At 41.0% G+C, this 17,979-nt stretch overlaps 3 protein-coding genes across 5 annotated transcripts; 2 read left to right on the top strand and 1 right to left on the bottom strand.

The window, feature by feature from the left end:
* Positions 1-3,873: 3,873 nt before the first annotated feature.
* On the top strand, positions 3,874-9,329 carry LOC143323610 (uncharacterized). 3 transcript variants are annotated; one of them, XM_076735544.1, is made up of 7 exons: positions 3,881-3,975; positions 4,186-4,248; positions 5,395-5,470; positions 5,638-5,649; positions 5,834-5,974; positions 6,494-6,633; positions 8,632-9,307. In XM_076735544.1, the coding sequence occupies exons 3-7, from the start codon at positions 5,404-5,406 to the stop codon at positions 8,851-8,853; spliced, it is 582 nt and encodes a 193-aa protein (XP_076591659.1). In that variant the 5' UTR covers positions 3,881-3,975; positions 4,186-4,248; positions 5,395-5,403; the 3' UTR covers positions 8,854-9,307. The 3 variants fall into 3 exon arrangements, with proteins under 3 accessions (XP_076591661.1, XP_076591659.1, XP_076591658.1); XM_076735543.1 differs by having other exon boundaries at positions 8,629-9,304; XM_076735546.1 differs by lacking the exon at positions 5,638-5,649 and having other exon boundaries at positions 3,874-3,975; positions 5,395-5,476; positions 8,629-9,329.
* On the bottom strand, positions 9,328-16,126 carry sdhdb (succinate dehydrogenase complex, subunit D, integral membrane protein b). The gene is made up of 4 exons (XM_076735547.1): positions 16,050-16,126; positions 14,852-14,962; positions 12,385-12,535; positions 9,328-11,173 (listed from the first exon to the last, which is right to left on the bottom strand). Exons 1-4 carry the CDS (start codon positions 16,096-16,098, stop codon positions 11,008-11,010), a joined length of 477 nt encoding a protein of 158 aa, XP_076591662.1. The 5' UTR covers positions 16,099-16,126; the 3' UTR covers positions 9,328-11,007.
* A 444-nt stretch (positions 16,127-16,570) lies between these two features.
* Positions 16,571-17,818, top strand: timm8b (translocase of inner mitochondrial membrane 8 homolog B (yeast)). The gene is made up of 2 exons (XM_076734739.1): positions 16,571-16,858; positions 17,580-17,818. The coding sequence occupies exons 1-2, from the start codon at positions 16,757-16,759 to the stop codon at positions 17,745-17,747; spliced, it is 270 nt and encodes an 89-aa protein (XP_076590854.1). The 5' UTR covers positions 16,571-16,756; the 3' UTR covers positions 17,748-17,818.
* The last annotated feature ends 161 nt before the right edge of the window (positions 17,819-17,979 follow it).

The raw sequence follows: 17,979 nt of genomic DNA, 5'->3' as shown, positions 1-17,979 counted from the left end.
ATCATTTACAAGTAGATTTATGTTAACAATGTATTGTCATTAAAGCAGATTTATTTTTAGTGCATTCACCTCGTTGTTTGTCAATGGTAACCTGGGATCCATATTGCAACACTGTGGCATGTATACGGTGCTGCACAACAAGATCTTGAAACTAAATTAATAAAAACAAAAGAAACTTGAAGAGATAATTAATATGTTTGGAGTCACTTATTTGCTTTCTTTCTGAATGTTAGATGGGAAGACAAATGTCTGTGCATTACATAGGGACCTGGAGTGAGAAGGTGAATGGCTTAGCTTAACATTAAGACTGGAATGAGGGGTGAACAGCTAGCCTGGCTCGCTAAAGTTCAAAAAGACACTCACTAAACCCATTTTTATCTATTTTTTTAGCTTGTTTGTTTAACCCATACGTTTTAATTGGAGTTGCATGACACAAGAATGTCTTTCTTGTATCCAGACCTCTCAGGTCATCAGGGACAGGTCTATTGTTTGTTCCCAGAATGAGAACCAAACAAAGTGAAGCAGCTTTCAGTTATTATGCTCCTCACCTGTGGAACACTCTCCCTGCACACCTGAGGTCTGCACCAACTGTCAGCTCATTTAAATCAGGGTTGAAAACATTATTATTCGCTACAGCTTTTACTTAAAGTAATCATTTTAAATGCTAAATTATTGTCTTAAATGCTAAATTATTGTCTTTTACTGGCTTCTGTTTTTAATGTTCCTTTAATTGTATTTTATTTTTATTTTTCTATTCTCTTCTAATATCTTTCTTTCTTTCTGTCTTTCTTTGAAATGTATGATTTTAATGTATTTTTATGCTTCTGTAAAGTACTTTGAATTGCCTGGTGTATGAATTGTGCTATACAAATAAATTTGCCTTGCCTTTCTCACCACATGAAGCTATGGCATTTACTGACTTCCCGGAATCTTGTGAAGACACACTGAAGGTAACTAGCACTAAGACCATACATTCTCTGCCCAGAATTACTGGGTGGATGGATGAGCTGTTATTTCATGAGAAAAGGGCTGATGGCCTAAGGTAAGAATTCCAAAATGCTGAACCATTTCTTTAAAATAGAAAATGTTAGGAATATCAACATCATGGTAAATAATGTATTTGTGTATGCATGTAATAACAAACACTATCATCATTACTATTAGATTACAATGTTTTGTTTGTTAAAATCATTTTATGGTACATAGGCAGCTGATTCAAGCTCTTCTGGTGACTATGTTGCTCTTGATACAGACAAGTAGAGCAATAGAGAAAAATGCCCAGTCACTGTTGTCCTAGTACATTTGATCCCGGGCAAAACAGCTCTGTGGTAGGGAGTGCTCTCGGCAATGTGCTTCACAAAGATCCACTCACACAGACAACAAGGAGAAATTTGATTCTCAAGGTTATAACCTCTGGACCCATGATTGTGGCTTCTGAACTGCAAAAATCCAGACTGAGTCACATTTGCTTGAATTGGTGTTGCAGGGTCCTGGATACACCAGCTTAAACTGTTGAATCCAATGTTGGCTTAGGTTGGACGTCACCGTGTGTGACTATCATTATCTTTAAGTAAGCGTGTTGGAGAGCTCTTTATGGTCTAGTCACCTTGAGGTACAAAGGCATTTCCCAACAGATCTAAGATATCTCTGTCTCTAAAGAGGTTATTTATACAGTCACGTGTGATAGGAGGGTTCATATTGTGAGTTGGGCAGTTAAAGGATATGACTAGTTTGCTACAGTGATGAAGACACATTTTGCTTTCTTCTTCATGTGTCATTAATGTGTGCTGATACCATCGTCAGGCCGGAGAAAATCAATCAGAGATGGGCTGGGACACAGACCAGCCCACTGCAACCAGCCTGCGGGTACTCCACCATCCTGGCTCCAGCAGCGCTGCTGGGATTCAGATGGGGTGCATTAGGGGGGCAGGCTGTTGGTGGTGCTGGTAATGTCTTTGTTCAAGCAGCAATCAATGTGTGGAAGGATAGGTTCAGATTTTGCAAGCCGGACCCTTTCAATGCACATATAGTTGCATTGTCTCTGTGCTTTTTGTGACAGAAGTTGGGTGAATATGAACAAACGACTCCTTTGTACTGATTTATCTTTGAGATTACTGTACTGTAAGCTATGCACTTGGAGCATGATCTTGGAGTAAACAGTCTCACAAGGCACAAACATGCTCCAAGGACTTGGACATTGGCCCTGAACTGTGGTTCCTTGGTCTGCTCTTCTCCTTGCATTTTATTAGTAAAGCTTAGAAACCATTATTTGATAAAAGGATGTATAACACTGCATTGCCAATTTCTAAGCAAAGTACACCAAGTTTGATGAAGCTCATTTCCTCTGTAATCATACTGAAGCTGCACGGGAGGCATGACAAATGAGTTTGCAAACATATGCTTGCAGTATTTCCACATGCAGCAAACACAGAGCCATGCTACTGTTCATTTGAAGTTTAGTTTATGGTCACCTAACAAATCAAAGTCAAGAATTCACTGTCTTTCTATTTCCAGTTTTCAGTAAAGTATGGTCTTCAGCTATATTAAGCTCTTTTTCTATAGTAGCTATGCTGTTGTAACACACGTAGAATGTGGCTTGGCATTGTCTTGATGGAATAAGCAGGGACGTCCCTGAAAAATAATGTCACTGGATGGCAGCATATGTTGCTCCAAAACCTGTATGGACCTTTCTGTTTTAATGGTGCCTTCACAGATGTGCAAGTTACCCCTGCCATGGACACTATGACACCTCCGTACAATCACAGATGCTGGCTTTTGAACTTTGTGCTGACAACAATCTGGATGGTTCTTTTCCTCTTTAGCCTGGATACATCTCATCTAGTGATTTTTCGTTCATTGTTTTCTGCATTGTAGATTAATACTGAAGACATCACAAATATGAAAGAGCACATGGGTAGTAGTAAACAGAAACGTGTTAAACAAACCAAAATATGTTTCATATTTTAGATTCTTTTATGATGACAGCTTTGCACTGTTGATGTTACCCAGCTTCATGAGCTAGTCACCCGAAACTGTTTTTAGTTAACAGGCGTGCTTTTTCAAAAGAGAATTAGTGGAATTTGCCTTCTTAACACATTTGACACCATATGCAGTGTGGTGCAAAGGTAGTGTTGGTATACAACCCTATTCGACTACTGTGATAATGCATATTATGGCAAGAACCCGCTCAACTAAGTAAAGATAAACGACAGTCCATCACTACTTTGAGACATGAAGCCAAGTCTTCTGGAAGATTTCAAGCACTTTGAAAACCACCAAACTCTATGCCTATCTACCAAGGTTTATCTCTGCTGCAGAGGAAAGGTGCATTACAGTTACCAGCTTCAGAGACCAGCAATCACCAGCTCCTCAGAACAGAGGCCACATGCGTCACAGAGTTCATCTGGCAGACATCTCAACATTGACAATTCTGCATAACCAGGCCTTCATGGATGACTTCTCCCACAGCTCGTTTGGGCCCCCTGCTGGCAGACACCGTCATGGTCTGAGCCAAATAGCCATCGTCGTGGAGAGGGAAAGGAAAAAATACTTCACAATAAAAGTAAAAAAAAAAAAAATAATTAGAAACCATTAGAAATCATTGATAGTTACTATATGATAAAGTAAAGGTATTTGCTAGATGCAACAATAGATCTACCAAAGAAGAAACTCATAAACACATTTGCAACCACTTTAAGATAACTTATTGAAGACAAAAAGACGTTTTTTTTTCTGTTAAAATCACCTCTAAAATAAAGTGAGAGTAAAGAGAGCCCAAAAACAGGACATTTTTCCCTTTTAGAGAAAATGAAACAGGAATCGCATTTTCTTCTCGTTCATTTTCACTTCCGTCTGATGTCAAAGCGGGAAGTGCCCACCTCCCATCGCCACGCATCCCCCCGTGGGACGACCGAGAGTGTGAGCCAGCGCGCGAGGATCTGTCAGAGGAGCGCAGAGCGCAGGTCGAACAGCCAGGTAACACTTTCTCCTACGCTCATTTAAAGACGTTCAACCTTAAAAGAAAAAAAAAAAAACAAGTAAGCTGCAATTTCTCTATACGTCACAACCAGACGAGACAAAAACATTTGATGGACACGTTAGTTGGAGACCTTAAACTTGAAGGCAGTGGCAGTAGGTTTTTATTGTGTTTCACTTAATTTTCCGGTCTGTCGCCCTCATTTAAAGGTAAGCGTGAACGTGCCGTCTGACGGAAGACAAACCCACCAGTTTCCACCGCATCTCTCAAAGGTATGTTAAACCTTTAAACCGAATTTCAACCGAGACAGACTACCTGCGAAAAGTTACTCTTACGTCTGTTTCAGTGCTCCATTAATGCCTGTTGTTGACAAACTCTTATGAAGACTAAGGTAACATTCCTCGTCGCAGTATAACTCGGTGTCTTTAGCCAGTTTTTGGCTAGCTATGGTACATTTAGCCAAAAGCTTACAAGCAGCGTGTCCGTAAACGAACTCTGCTTAACGTGCTCAGGTTAGCCGTTCATACCTGACGCACACCGCCTTGTAAAAGTGGACTGAAGTGAATATGTTAGGCCATGGGTCGATAAACGCCCAGCTGTAAACGGCTGCTGATGGTTTTAGAAGCCTGTTCAGAGATTAGCCAAAGCTTTTGACTGTTGTGAGGCAGCTGTTCTATCCACCTGATGGAGTTCGATTATAGTGGCAGTATTATAATTATGCACATATTACACTGGGGAAACTACTATATTATATCGTAAATAAAATACTGGATATCTATTAGCTGCAACAGTTTGACTCTGTAACTGTTTTCTCCATGTTCATATGTTTCTTTTGTATCCTCAGACATCATGGAGGGCGCGTCCCTCTTTCAGTTGCCTGTCCAATTTCTCTTACCTGTTCTGTCCCGTATTTGCATTAAGACAGGTGTTCTTTTTTTCCTTGTTTATTAAGCTGGATCATGAGTCACTTAACGTGGGCGTGTAAGGCCCGTTGAGACTGAGACTGTGACATAGGAAAAACCTGAATAACAGATGGAGGTGTACATTAAACAGCCTTTCTGTGCATAAAACTGCTGAGCAGGCCCAGATCTCAACCCACTTGAACAGCTATGGGAGACTCTGGAGTGATGTGTAAATGTAGTGCTGTCTGCCAGCATAATGAAGACACTAAATGCGGGAAGATGTTTTGGAAGAATGCTCTTCATCCCTCCAGAAGTGATCCACAGAGACTTATTGCCTACTCTGGAGCAACACCTTCCTTTAGCTTGTCACCATCTGTATTTAATACACACATAGACCTTCAGTGAATATGCACTGCTCGTTGGTGACATGACAAAGACCCAGTGTCAGGCAGTAATGTACACCCTGCAGATACACGCTCTATTCCATAAAAAGACATTTTTTCTTTTTTGTACCAGGTCTACCTGATGGCTAACAATGACTCCTCCCCAGTTAAATTTTTCTCTACCACTGAGACGGCCTTCTACTTTGAAGGTAAAAGTTATTTCATACTTAATATATTCTCAATAGGTGAATTGTATATATTGTAAAGTCTATGTTATATTGTATTTATTTTAACAAAATCCTTAATCCCTGTTTTGAATGTTTGTATATAAATTCTGAAATCCTCTCTTTTATTGCCCACTGCTGCCCATTTAAAGTGGCTGGAACAGGTAAGGGAATTCTTACGTTATTTCATATTACATGTATTTTTTAAATGCATAGTCCCAGGCAGTACATTTGGGGCCTCAGTTTCACGTGTTTCTCCTTCATCCTCTTTTTATAGTAGAACATACAAGTTATGTTTGCACGTGCATGACCTTTCTGGTGTTGAAACATGTTTTTCTAAAAATGCAGATATAGACGAAGACGCTTTCGATGCGGCTGCTCAACCAATACGTCAACATTTGATCCACAGCAACGACAACAAATTGCTGATTTTAAATGAAGACCAGTTTCAAGCACAAAACCTGACTACAGCACAGCAACGTCAGCCTGGTAAGGCGCAGCCCAATACCGCAACTTATTACCCTGTAATTTAGCCTTTGTGGACTGGTTTCCAGTTGCATAAACAATTGAAGATTGTACTCAGCTCTGGGGTGGGAAATGCATCACACCACTGGCACAATAGCTTCTATGTGGACATTTTCAGCATATAAAAATAAAGCAACCTGCTGGAAAACAGTGAAATGATTTTTGCAGGTTAAAAAAAAGACAAAAAGTAATAAAGTAATGAGGTCACAACCTTGCTCAGAGTGGGGGGGGGGGGTAGAGTGAGTCAGGCAGAGTGTTATTAAGTGAGTCACACACAGGGGTTACAGTGCGAGACTGCTCACTCCTCAGTAGAGCTGGTAAAACCTGTCAAATGAGTGGAAGTGCAGAAACATGAAGTCCAAAAGGCTCAGGATCTGTCCATTAAAACTGATCCACTGATGACCCATCTCTATAACAGCCGTCCTCCATCATTCTGTGAAATGCTGCTTTTTCCCTCTTGCTTACCCCATGTTTCCTCTTTAGACTGCAAATTCAACATCAAGATTTACAACAACTCCCTCGGGAATCGTCAGAGGAGGGCGGTCATGCTTTATGTCAATAAAGATGGCAAGAAGATGGTGGTATGCTGCAATGAGAAGCATGAGATTTATCCAGAGGAAATGGTGAGTGGAAACAAAGAATTCACTATTGTTTCTTGAGCAAAGCAACCACACAGAGAGCCTATTCTCTCCCCTTCATACACACTCATTTTTAACAGGTTTACCATAAAATGCTTTGTTATTACACAAGTTTAAATGACTGTAACCGCATGATATTCATTGTCATTGTCATATCTGTAAAGTCACTACTGTTTTGATTTAACAAAAAGAAAAGAACTAGTAGAACAAGTCAGACACTGTGGGTCCCCACTTCGACAGCATCGAGACAGCTGCATGTTTGTGCGTTGAGACTTGACTCTGTGTTGATAAGTGGGCCAGACTGGCACGCCTGACTACTACAGATGACTTCCTGTTGTTTTTAGCACACCAGCATACACCTGTCCTTTCAGAATTCACATGACATTACATAACTCCTGTTTAACATCAGGGGTGTTGGCTGGACTGCTAACCACCAGTGGCTGAGCCCAGATTCTTCTCAATCAAAAAACTTTCAGAAAAATACTTCAGTAGTTCGTTTCAATGCATTTTTTTCTTGCATGCGAGGGGCTACATATTGCTTAAAAATATGAAAACTGGAGAAGGAAAGGTTTGGATTTGATTTACAATGTAATCTGCATATAAATATTTCAGACACTTGAATGTCTCAAACCAAAATGAGCGTCATATCAGATACCTGCTACCATTATTACTAGGCCTACGTGATGGAAAATCCTCAAAACCCATAATACATGACTGCGTAAACTTTCATAATTTGGTTACAAAATCATTGCAAACATAACAACCAAACAGAATGTTTATAATCTAATAATAAGAGGTATAAATTGATTGAATTTATAACTTTATTCTTATTGAATATTGTTGTGGGCCACTGAGGCACCATTTCAGTTAGGTTGTACTAATAAAGGCAATTAAGAAGTCAATTGTCCAGGCAATATTCACATTTAGGTTTATTTATTTTTCAGTTCCAAAAGCAAAGATGCGTGGGTTCATCATGCTGCCTCTCTCTTGCTCTGCTAATTTTTTTTTTTTTTAATCTTTTATCTCTATTTTATCTCTCTCACGTGAACTTGGCTGTAAATTCACTCCAGACATTTTCACTTTCCAGACAAGTCACAAAGACAAATTTGACCCAACGTTCTCTGTCAGAACACTCTGCCATTTGAATTGCTAACGGTTCAATTTACTTTTGTGTTTTTAGTCTGAGCTGCTGTAAAATTCAAACTGCCCTCAAATTGCCTTTTGACTGGTGGACTGAGCTAACGTTTGGTGGTAGACCCATCAACTGAAGAATTGGCAGACCTGTCAGCCAATAAGACATGAGTATTTCCACGCATTTACATGTAAACCCTGTCTGATTGGTGTGGCCTCCGTTGCGTTCACTGAACGTACAAAATTTCAACACTGCCATCTTATATACTGACAAACCGCTCAAAGTGGACTGTGGATAATTATTTGGGGCTAAAGGGCTAAAGCTACAGCCCCGAATGCCCAGCCCAGGTGACGCCACTGTTTAACATCACATTCTCCCAGCAGTCAAATATTAAATTTAACAGTTGCACTAAAGTATAACATAATAATAATTATAGTAGATTTCATACATTTAATTTGAAACTTGAATTTTTTATATTGTTGCTCCATTTCTTTCATGAGATCCTGATGAGGTCATGCTAATAGCACCCTCTGCTGGATCACAAGGCAAACTACTGAGAGACTGTACATTTTGAGTTTGAACAGGTCATTACAGTTCAAATAGAATTTCTTTCTCAACTACACAGTGGCACCGACATCAGTTTATAGGTGAAGACGGAGTTTATTTGATTAAGCTTGGTAGGGTTGTTGTCAAGGGAGGGTGACACTGTGATTACAGACACATCCCGGTGTGGACACAAAGGTTTGCCAACTAAAAAACTGCAATCTGTTTATTGTGCAACAGTGTGATGGAGACAATTAAAATTCAGTGACAGACAATTAAATCAAAGTTGTCACGTGGTTTTTCAGCAGGATCTTCCAAAACGAATTGAGGAAAGTGCGCACAAGGCGGTGTTCTACCAGAAATCCACAGTATCCAAGTGTCTGCTTGAGTCCTCTGTGTACCCGACTGAATTCCTGGGATTTGAGCCTGATGGGAACGATCACACTCTGAGCAAACTGGTCCTGCGTCATATAGGTGAAAGGGAAAGCAACGAGTATTGCGAGGTTTTTTTTTCTCAGTGCAGTGAATGATTTTAAAATGTTGTAACACCACCATGTTTTGAGTTGAAGAAATTAATTCCAGTTTGCCTCAGAGCACATGGAGCCTCATACTGTTCCATATTAAATAACAAAAACATTATGAAATGATCAGATGAATACATTTGTAGAAAATTGCCGTTTGAACCAACAACCTGTGAAATACTGGAATTGCTCAAACTCAATTTGTTGTTTCATTCATTTTCATAGTGTGGTTGGATGTCATTTTTATTTCATGACATTTCAGATGTGTTTATATTTCATGTCGTGTTTCCCAGATGTTCTTATATCATGTTTTCAAATATGAACATACATTTCTTAGATGTGACTATCATTTTAAAATGATAGTCACTCATTTGAGCGATGGTATATTTAGTTTGTGATGTGAGTTTTTTTTTACCTTTTGTAATCGCCTGTCATTTTAAACATTGTGTACGTTGTTTGGTAATAAATCAAAATATGAAAACATCTGTAAAGCCATCTTTATTCTGCTGAGGCAGGAACAGTACAGTTTTCTTGCCACATCTCATGTTGTGCGTATAATGTGAAACGACATTACTTAAAACAGATATTACAAATTGATCATTTCTGCGAGAAGCAAACAGACCAAACTTTTAAGCTCTCAACAACAGACTGAATGCATAACTCAGGGTTTACAGCGATGAACTCGACCTGTAACACTCACTCCAGCAGCACATAAAAAAAAACAATGCTGGTGTTAACAGCTGCATGCAAGGAGCTGCATGTGTGGATACCAATTATATGCTGTGAAATATGTTCAACACTTTGGATTGGCCATGCTGAATCTTACAGGCTCACAATGATTTAGGAACAGTGCCTGAAACGAAGGTTTTGCCTCATTTGCCAAGAAAAAAACGAATTTTACAATGACCAAAATAAAAGTACATTTTTAATATTCTCGAAATGCATCATTTTTTAAATTTGCAGTTTGCTAGCTTACACGGTGGAAGGAGTTTATCATTCAAACATGAAGTTCAACATGACTTAATATGTAACAGGTATTCGTATCACTGTCACGGTTACGGTCTTGAGTGACTTCTCTCGGCAGAGGACGGCATTTTGCAGCTGTTCGTCGAGTTGACAAGTCTGTACGCCGCCGGACTTCATTAGCCGTTGCGCTGATGCACAGGTAGAGTATTGCTGGATGGCTTGAATTTAAGATGCACTTCAGATCGAGCCTCCCTTACCTTTAACGAACCTTCAATAGAGCAGCAGAGCAGATCTCCTCCTGAATTAAGCTACATAATCAAATGCTAAGTCGCTCTTAGACGTCGCCCAGCCCCTGCTGCTCTCTGCACAAACCACAGCACTGCACATTTCACTGAGGTCAGACGTTTGACAATGCAACCTCTGACTTTATGCTGCTTACAGCATGTGCTTCTGTCAGTCAAGAAACAGGAGTGCACTCCAGCTGAGTGTCGCAGTGAAGCTGTGGTAACAAAAGACACATGGAGTGGACCTTGTGAATCATCTGTAAACAGGGGTTTGTGTGGAGGCTGATGGTAACTCTAATACAAACACTGCTTACATCTGTAGTGCTGCCTTGTTATTCCTGATGGGTTTAACAGCAAAAGGTAGTATTGTACACATTGTGATGAAAACAAAACACATTTACGAAATCTGCCACAAAAAGGACCTGAACATGGAAAAAAAATAAATTAGATGTCACACGGCACTATCCTGTAAGACTTGAGAAAAGTCACGGCTGTTTCGCTGAAAACATGCATGTTTACTGGGGGGTAAACATGAGAGAGGACATGTCAGGAAACTGGATCTGAACTGCAGAACTGATGTTTTAAAAGCTGGACATGTTGTTGCTTAGGATCAAAATTTCTAGATATCTTAAATTAAGTCCACATTGAGGGGAAGTGAATCTCTCACATATTCAAAGAAAACGGGTGCCCCTAACCCAAACCTAACCCCAACTGAGCAAGAAGTTAACATCGAGACAAGCCTGAACTGATCGATGCTAATTACAATTACACACTTGTGAATCACTGTAATATTGTCAAAATGATATATTTATAAGAATTTACATAGAACACCTTGACTTTTTACAATCTGCCCGGACAAGATCACTCCTGTCCCAGTGTCTCGGTCCTCCTAAGACTCCCAGTACAGTTCTATTCATTTGCTCCAGAGCAGGGCGATGGCTTTGCAGATGCCCACGTCGTTGTAGTTGAAATAGCAAAGACCGGCGAAAGTGACAGTGGACAGGAGGAAGAGACCTGCGTTGGCCATCTTGATCTTTGTGTCACCGTGAACATAGTCTGTTAACACCTGCCCAAGGCCCCTGCAACACAAAAACACACGCAAATACACACAGTGTGCTCAGTGTGATTCAAATGAACAGGGTTCATGTGCATAGCGGCTTGGAATGACTGCTGTTTTGGACCTCTTTTACCACTGTGTGTCACTGCATTCTAAGATCACAGCACAACCTTATCATAACCAATAAAACCGATGGCAGGAGCTACGACAAAACCCAACTTCGGTTGCAATAAAGTATTTTTTTCCCCTTTAACAAATTGGTTAAAATATTATTCTGCCACACCCAATACCTTCATTCAAAAAGGTGAATGATTTATTGATGCCATGTTCATCAGGTCGGCCTTCAGTCCCAACTTCCCTATAAAGCTCTATTAGGCACAGACTGCGCTTGTGCCTCAGCCCAGGGTGACGACAACCCCAAATGACATCAAAGCCTTCGCCTAACTGGTTTTGGTCAAAGAGCTCTGGACTGACCCTTTGAGACAAGCACCTACCCAGAAAGCTTAACGAGACTTATCATTACTCATGACTGGGCTTTCTGGCCCTCAGCTGCCATGCTGTATTCTGTGCTCTGACTGATGGAAGAACACGTCGCTGTGACGCTAAGCTAAAGCCACCTTCTCAAGTCTGCAAACAGAGCTGGGCCGAATTAACAGCTGCTGACATCTAAGGCACGTTGAATGAACCCCCCCCCCAACAAAAATCCAGAGGGACATCAGGCCATATTTCAAGGTAAAACAACATATTTGATAACCCCTTAGCTACCGTTGGACAGCAGTGATGCTTGGTGATGTAAGCAGGGTGAACAAAATTCTATTAGTTGAACCAACACCTCTAAAACAGCAAAAAAAAAAGCATGAAACCAGACAAAGCAAACATGATAAGATGGTAGGATCTGTGTTCATAATAAGCTGGTAACTGTATACAGAGCAATATACATAAGCATTCGTCCTTCGGCCTTCCAGCGGTCGGTCAGCCAAACAGATCTGTGCTGTGTAACAGCCGAGTAAACATGAATTGAAAGTATGAAGGCTGTGGGTTAGTAATGGAAGGTGTGGAGGTGATTCAATGTGTTAAATGTAAAAAACAAACAGAAAAGACAAGTATCATTCGAGAGAAATGATCCGTTTCAGGACTGGCGTATTGGGATGAATGTGAACCCTTCGTATGTATACAAAACGTTCATCTTCAGAGCAGACACACAGGACTCGGGTTCGTGTTTGCCAGTCTTACCAGTGTCCGTGCAGGGTCAGGGCGGCAGCCAGGGAGTAGTCAACGACAGGACTAGGGTTAAAATAGGCTACGGGTCCCATGGCCAGCAGCAGGACGCTCAGGACTCGCTCTGCGGTCCAGTGCAGAGAGGCGGCTTTGGAGCCAGAGCCAGCTGTGGAGCGAGAGAGACGGCGTGTCATCAGCAGACTTAGTGATCACCACGGTAGCAAAAACAGCTGGACCCCCCCCCCCAAAAAGAATTCTCTTTATTCCATGCCTCCGACATAGGAGCTAGACCCCAGGCTGACATGGCCCCATATGGCCGTGTGGTTTTCAGTCTTTCAGTGGTGTTTTGTGGGTGAACCAGAACTCCCTGACACGAGTCTGCCAGTTCAGACAGACCGACTATACAAATTTGATTTCCCAGCGGTGAACAAAGCTCACTAATAAACTGTTTCTATCATGTTTGTGATAGTGAAAAAAGACATACTTTAGTTTTATGGGGGGTGCTGTGCCAATTCCTGGCCGGGCCGACATATTTACTGGACAGATAAGCTAGTGGTATCGATCTTATCTAACACTCGACAAGGAAGAGATTAAACGTACTTCTCAAAATGTCGAACTGTTCATTTAAAACACGCATGATTACCAGAAGTTAGACTCGATGAGGCAATAATTTCAACTTCACACAATGTTGTCTTCTTTCTTCCTCCAGTGTCTGATGGTGACATAATACTGCACCATCATCAAAACCCTTCAGTCCAGATAACCCTGATTATGTCATCAGGGTTATCTGGACTGAAGCATTTCAACAGTGAACCTGCCTGATAAACGTGTGGGTTTCTCGCTGTTGAATATGTTTCAGATTTAACACCTGTCGACACATGAAACAAAGTGCTCCTTTAATATAACACCTGCATCGCTGCAGTTGACGTGGCATCTTGTTCTTTATCAGACTGATAGTTCAGGCATGGGGGGGGGGGGGGGGGGACTGTGACAGAAAATCTGACAGTCTTCATAGTTGGTGATGGTGATCTTCATAGTTAAAGGGATTGAAAGACTCTGGACACATCTTTTTTCCTCATTTTGTCTCTCACAAGTCACCCACCTGATGGACATCAGGGAATATCTGATTGAAGGAAGCTGAAAGAAAGTGTGACACCGCCTTCTGATAGCTGACACTACCCACACATTTTGGCCAGCCATGCCGACATGATAACTGAGCTTTGATACCAATCATCAAACCTTTGTCAGATACCGCTGGCTGGGTAATATAAACACGTTTTAACCCTTTCCTCATTTAACAAAATTGATGAACGGGAAAGGCGTAGTTCAGACTGAAAAATAAGAACCTTCTGTAAGAACGTGTGATACCTGACACACATTTCAGTCAGTATTCAAAGAGGACTGAGCTTTGGTAACATTAATTTGGTGTTCTCAATCCACCAAATCTACTGAGTGTCAACATTTTTTAACAATATCAACATTAAACTTCAGTATCTTTCTGATTATAAACCAAAAACTACATTTTTTTCCATTTCACACAACAATCCAGAGATGTATAAAATGAACAAAATTATGATTTCAATGAGGAGCAATAACATCTTGAAAAAAAAAAAAAGACTATGAATTTGACTTAGCTGAGCCAACTTCTGGTATCTGACAGATGCATCTGGCTTTCCAGAGCAAGCCTCCATCCTGACCTCACTTTGTGAGTGACCCACTAACCTGACTTCTGGGTTACAGTGGGTGAAACCCGCTGCTGTTAAGCAGCCGTGACATGAGCCTGGTGTCATACTACTGCCACCCCTCTAGCATTTGAGGTGCTAAATGTGGACCACAAACCACTAGTCATACATTATCGAGGCCACCAGCTTTCACGTCACACCGGAAAAACCGAGCTCCCGCTAGCCAAGAGGTACAGACACACGTCACTCCACAGAGAAAAACTCAACCACATTAATCGCAAAGACTCGAGAGAGACTCGAGAAAAGGAACCGAAATGATCCGGTTAGACATGAGTCACACACCCTGACATGTTTAATGGCACGGTTAGCTGGACGTTGACCCAGTTAATAAATCATTATCGCATAAATGCATCACACCTCTGCACTGTGCCATGATACTTTGACTGAATGTTACTTGATTTAGTGAGATCTCACTTTGCAGTGATAAGTTGGAAAAAGAGCAGCTTATAATGTTAATTCAACTCTGTGGGTGTTTATTTTGTTAAAAATCTAAATATATTCAAACATTATGGCGAATGAGTCTTATGTTGACATGATACTTAGTAAAAGTGAACCGTTATAAATTATGGGATTACGGCCCAGGTGTGAAAGTGTCGTTCAGTAGAACTGTCCCAAGCAAATTCCTGACTGGAAATGAAGGTCAAGGTCATCATTTCAATACGTTTTTCTGTATTTATTTTTACATTTAAAAACCGTGTCCGTCTTTGATGCATACGCTGTGTGTACAGCTGCACACTGACCGTTCAGAGCCTGTGAGGCATGAATCCTGGCTGTCAGCATGTACGGCTGCTCCTGATGCTTGTGAGGCACAGCCAGCGGCCTGGCCAGCAACGTGCTTTGGTAGAACAGAGCTAAGGGGGAAAAAAGGCACAAATTAGGAAAGTCAAGCACAGCTTACCTCGAGTTTTGCCCACAAAATAAACTATAATAGGCTGTTAGAGAGTATGTCATTTTAGCACTTCTCAACAAACCACAAATTGTGTTCACATAATAGTTTACATTAAAAGATTAAAACTACTGCTATAACTATAATGTTAGATTAAAAACTCGCAAAATTCTGATTTTTCTCACGGTTCCCCCACGTTTATAACATACACAACTGTAATACAAGGCAGCATTATATCAGAATCAGGTGACACAGGGTCAAAAACTGGTACTTTTTGATTTTGGTGCAGATACAGCAGCCTTATAAGTGCAATAAATAATTTCTGCTATTTTCATTTGGACTGGATGGCAATCTTTTTTTTTTTAATCGTATGGTTGGGAATTTAAATACTGGAGGTAAACACTGCTGAGACAAGAAAAAAATAAAATAAACGAATGTGGTTTCCACAAAGCCAGGTTGACCGCTGGAATCCGTCGTCATGAAGTCAAAGGAGGGCGGTGGTGTGCAGTCTTAGCCTAACATGTACTTTTGCGGAAAGAGCTGCTATGCCCTTTGATTTGTGTCTTACACGCCGAATGAAAAACGGAGTCTCGTCATTTCGGAGGATATCTCTAGTAAAGTTTTAACTTTTATGCAATTTCGTCAATATGTATGTTAACTTACAATTCATACTTTTCTGAATGGTGTCTGGTTTACGGTTCTCCCTCTTTCGTGCGAACAGTAACGTCATGGTCAGACAATCTGATGCCATCATGGTGAAAAAATTCAGTTCCTCATCAGGGCGAATCACCAATAAACCGTCTGAGAGGAGTTTACAAGCCACTAACGTAAACTAGTGATAGCACCCAGTAATAATTACACTAAAGGTTTACTTTACTCAAGTCGTGAACTTGAAAGTAACGTTAGCAGTCTCTGTCTGCTGTGATTTGTTTGTGCACCGCTAACACTGGATCTCCCTTTTGTCGAAACGTCCTGGTCTCAAACTTCTACTCTAAAGCAAGCACGAGCATTCAAAAAACCCACAAGCACTGAGAAGAGACAGAAGTGCTTACGTTTGACTCCTCTGCGACACACAGAACTCAACCTGACGATCGCCGCCATGATGATCAACTAACCAAGGTCACCACAGTTACCCGGATGTAGTTGTTGAGTCATCAGCTGCGCGAAGATGTTGGATGTTAGAGAAGATCAGCAAACCGCCTCAGACAACACTGCTCATCATTGTACAAGGTTCTGATTAGATTAAGGACATCGAAATGCTTTTGAGTCAACTTTTTCAAAAAGAAACTTTAAAAACACACCAAGCAGAACAAGATGATAAAAACAAAACCTTGTGAAGCTTACAGGTGTTTAGTTTAGCAGCTTTTTGATGATACAGAAGGCTAGAGATGAAATGTATTGTTTAACACAGGCAATCCGTTTAGAATAACAAGTTGATTAACCAATGAAATTTTATTTCTAAACAAAAAATATACGTTGACAAGTTTTAAACAGAATGTAGCTTTTTTTGTTTGAGTCTGCTCCTGCTAAACATGAAATATCTTTGTACACGTCACTCCTGACGTCACATTTCACTCGCCGATTTCCATATGACAGCAGCACAAGCCGCCGCTTTGTGAAGCGCGTCATGTCATTTGTACATCGTCGGTATTTCACCCACTCTCGTGCTCACTCGTGGTGAAACCGAAGGTCACCTCGCCTCCTCTCAGCAGCTTGTTATCGGGACCACAGAGGTGTTCTGTAGCTTTTAAACAACGCTATGGACAGTTTTGATAATTTCAGCGCGTCGGAGAAAGCAGAGGCGACGGAGCTTCAGCGTATGATCGCTATAGAGCAACAGAAAGCGCAGTTCCAGGCCCAGGTGTGTATGCTAACCGGCTAATCTGTGTCCACTGCTTTAGCTTTCTGATGTGACAGTGAGCTTTAACCACATGCAGGGACCTCAGCCCCGGCGGTGAGACCACACACTAAACTGACCTGGAGGGTTACAAAACAGGTCTTTACTTTCTAATTAAAATACGACGCCACTTCCCCCGTTCTGTATTACCAAACTCATTTCCTGCCACTCCAAAGCTGAATATTCACTAACATATGGGATGAATGAATGGATCCTAACTTTACACAAAGCTGCTGAGTGGAACATGCTCACAGTGTTCAGGCTGTGTGCCAGCTGATGCCCAGACTGTGCAGTGTGCTGGCTGGCGAACAGTCTGACAGGAATTTAGAATAATATATTGAAATGATAACCAGGTGACAGCGCTAAAATGCCAATTCTGGTAAAATTCTTTGATAAGAAAACTAAGGGACTCTGAAACTGAAACTGAATTGGTATCAGCCTGTAAAGAAAGTACCTTATTAATTGTGGAAAAATTGAATATTCACACTGTGGGATTAATAAAGTACTTTGTCTTCCTTTAAAAATCCATTATTAGTTGGGATCTATGATCAGTCAATGATCAATAAAAGGCAAATAGTAATTCATCAATCATAATCACTTCTGTTGGTTTCTGCTTCCTGTTCAAAAGTCCATCACAAAGACTGATCAATATCAGCTGCTCATCAGCCTTGTCTGTTTATTCCAGGTGCATACGTTCACAGACGTCTGCTGGGACAAGTGTGTGGACAGTCCGGGCTCCAAGTTGGACTACAGGACAGAGACGTGTCTACAGAGCTGTGTTGAGCGTTTCATTGACACCACCCTGACCATCACCAACCGCTTCACGCAGATGGTACAGAAGGGCGCTCATTAATTATGGACTATAGACGCTAACGGGACTGAGTAATGACATGAATAAAATGTATTCCTAACGTGTTGTTGGAAGAGGAATTTTTTTTATACTGAATCTCTGCATGGTTGTAGCTGCAAATGGCAGCAAGACGCACCTGCTTGAGTTGAGAAGTCATGTAATGTGATGTTAGTAAAGTGACACCATACCATCCTGTCTGTTTTCATTCTCCTCATCACAATCAGCCAGCAATTAA

The sequence above is a fragment of the Chaetodon auriga genome, chromosome 7, assembly GCF_051107435.1.
Source record: "Chaetodon auriga isolate fChaAug3 chromosome 7, fChaAug3.hap1, whole genome shotgun sequence".
NCBI classification, from domain to species: domain Eukaryota; kingdom Metazoa; phylum Chordata; class Actinopteri; order Chaetodontiformes; family Chaetodontidae; genus Chaetodon; species Chaetodon auriga.
The sequence above is the reverse complement of the archived record's forward strand: the minus strand, read 5'-3'. Positions and strand labels throughout refer to the sequence as shown.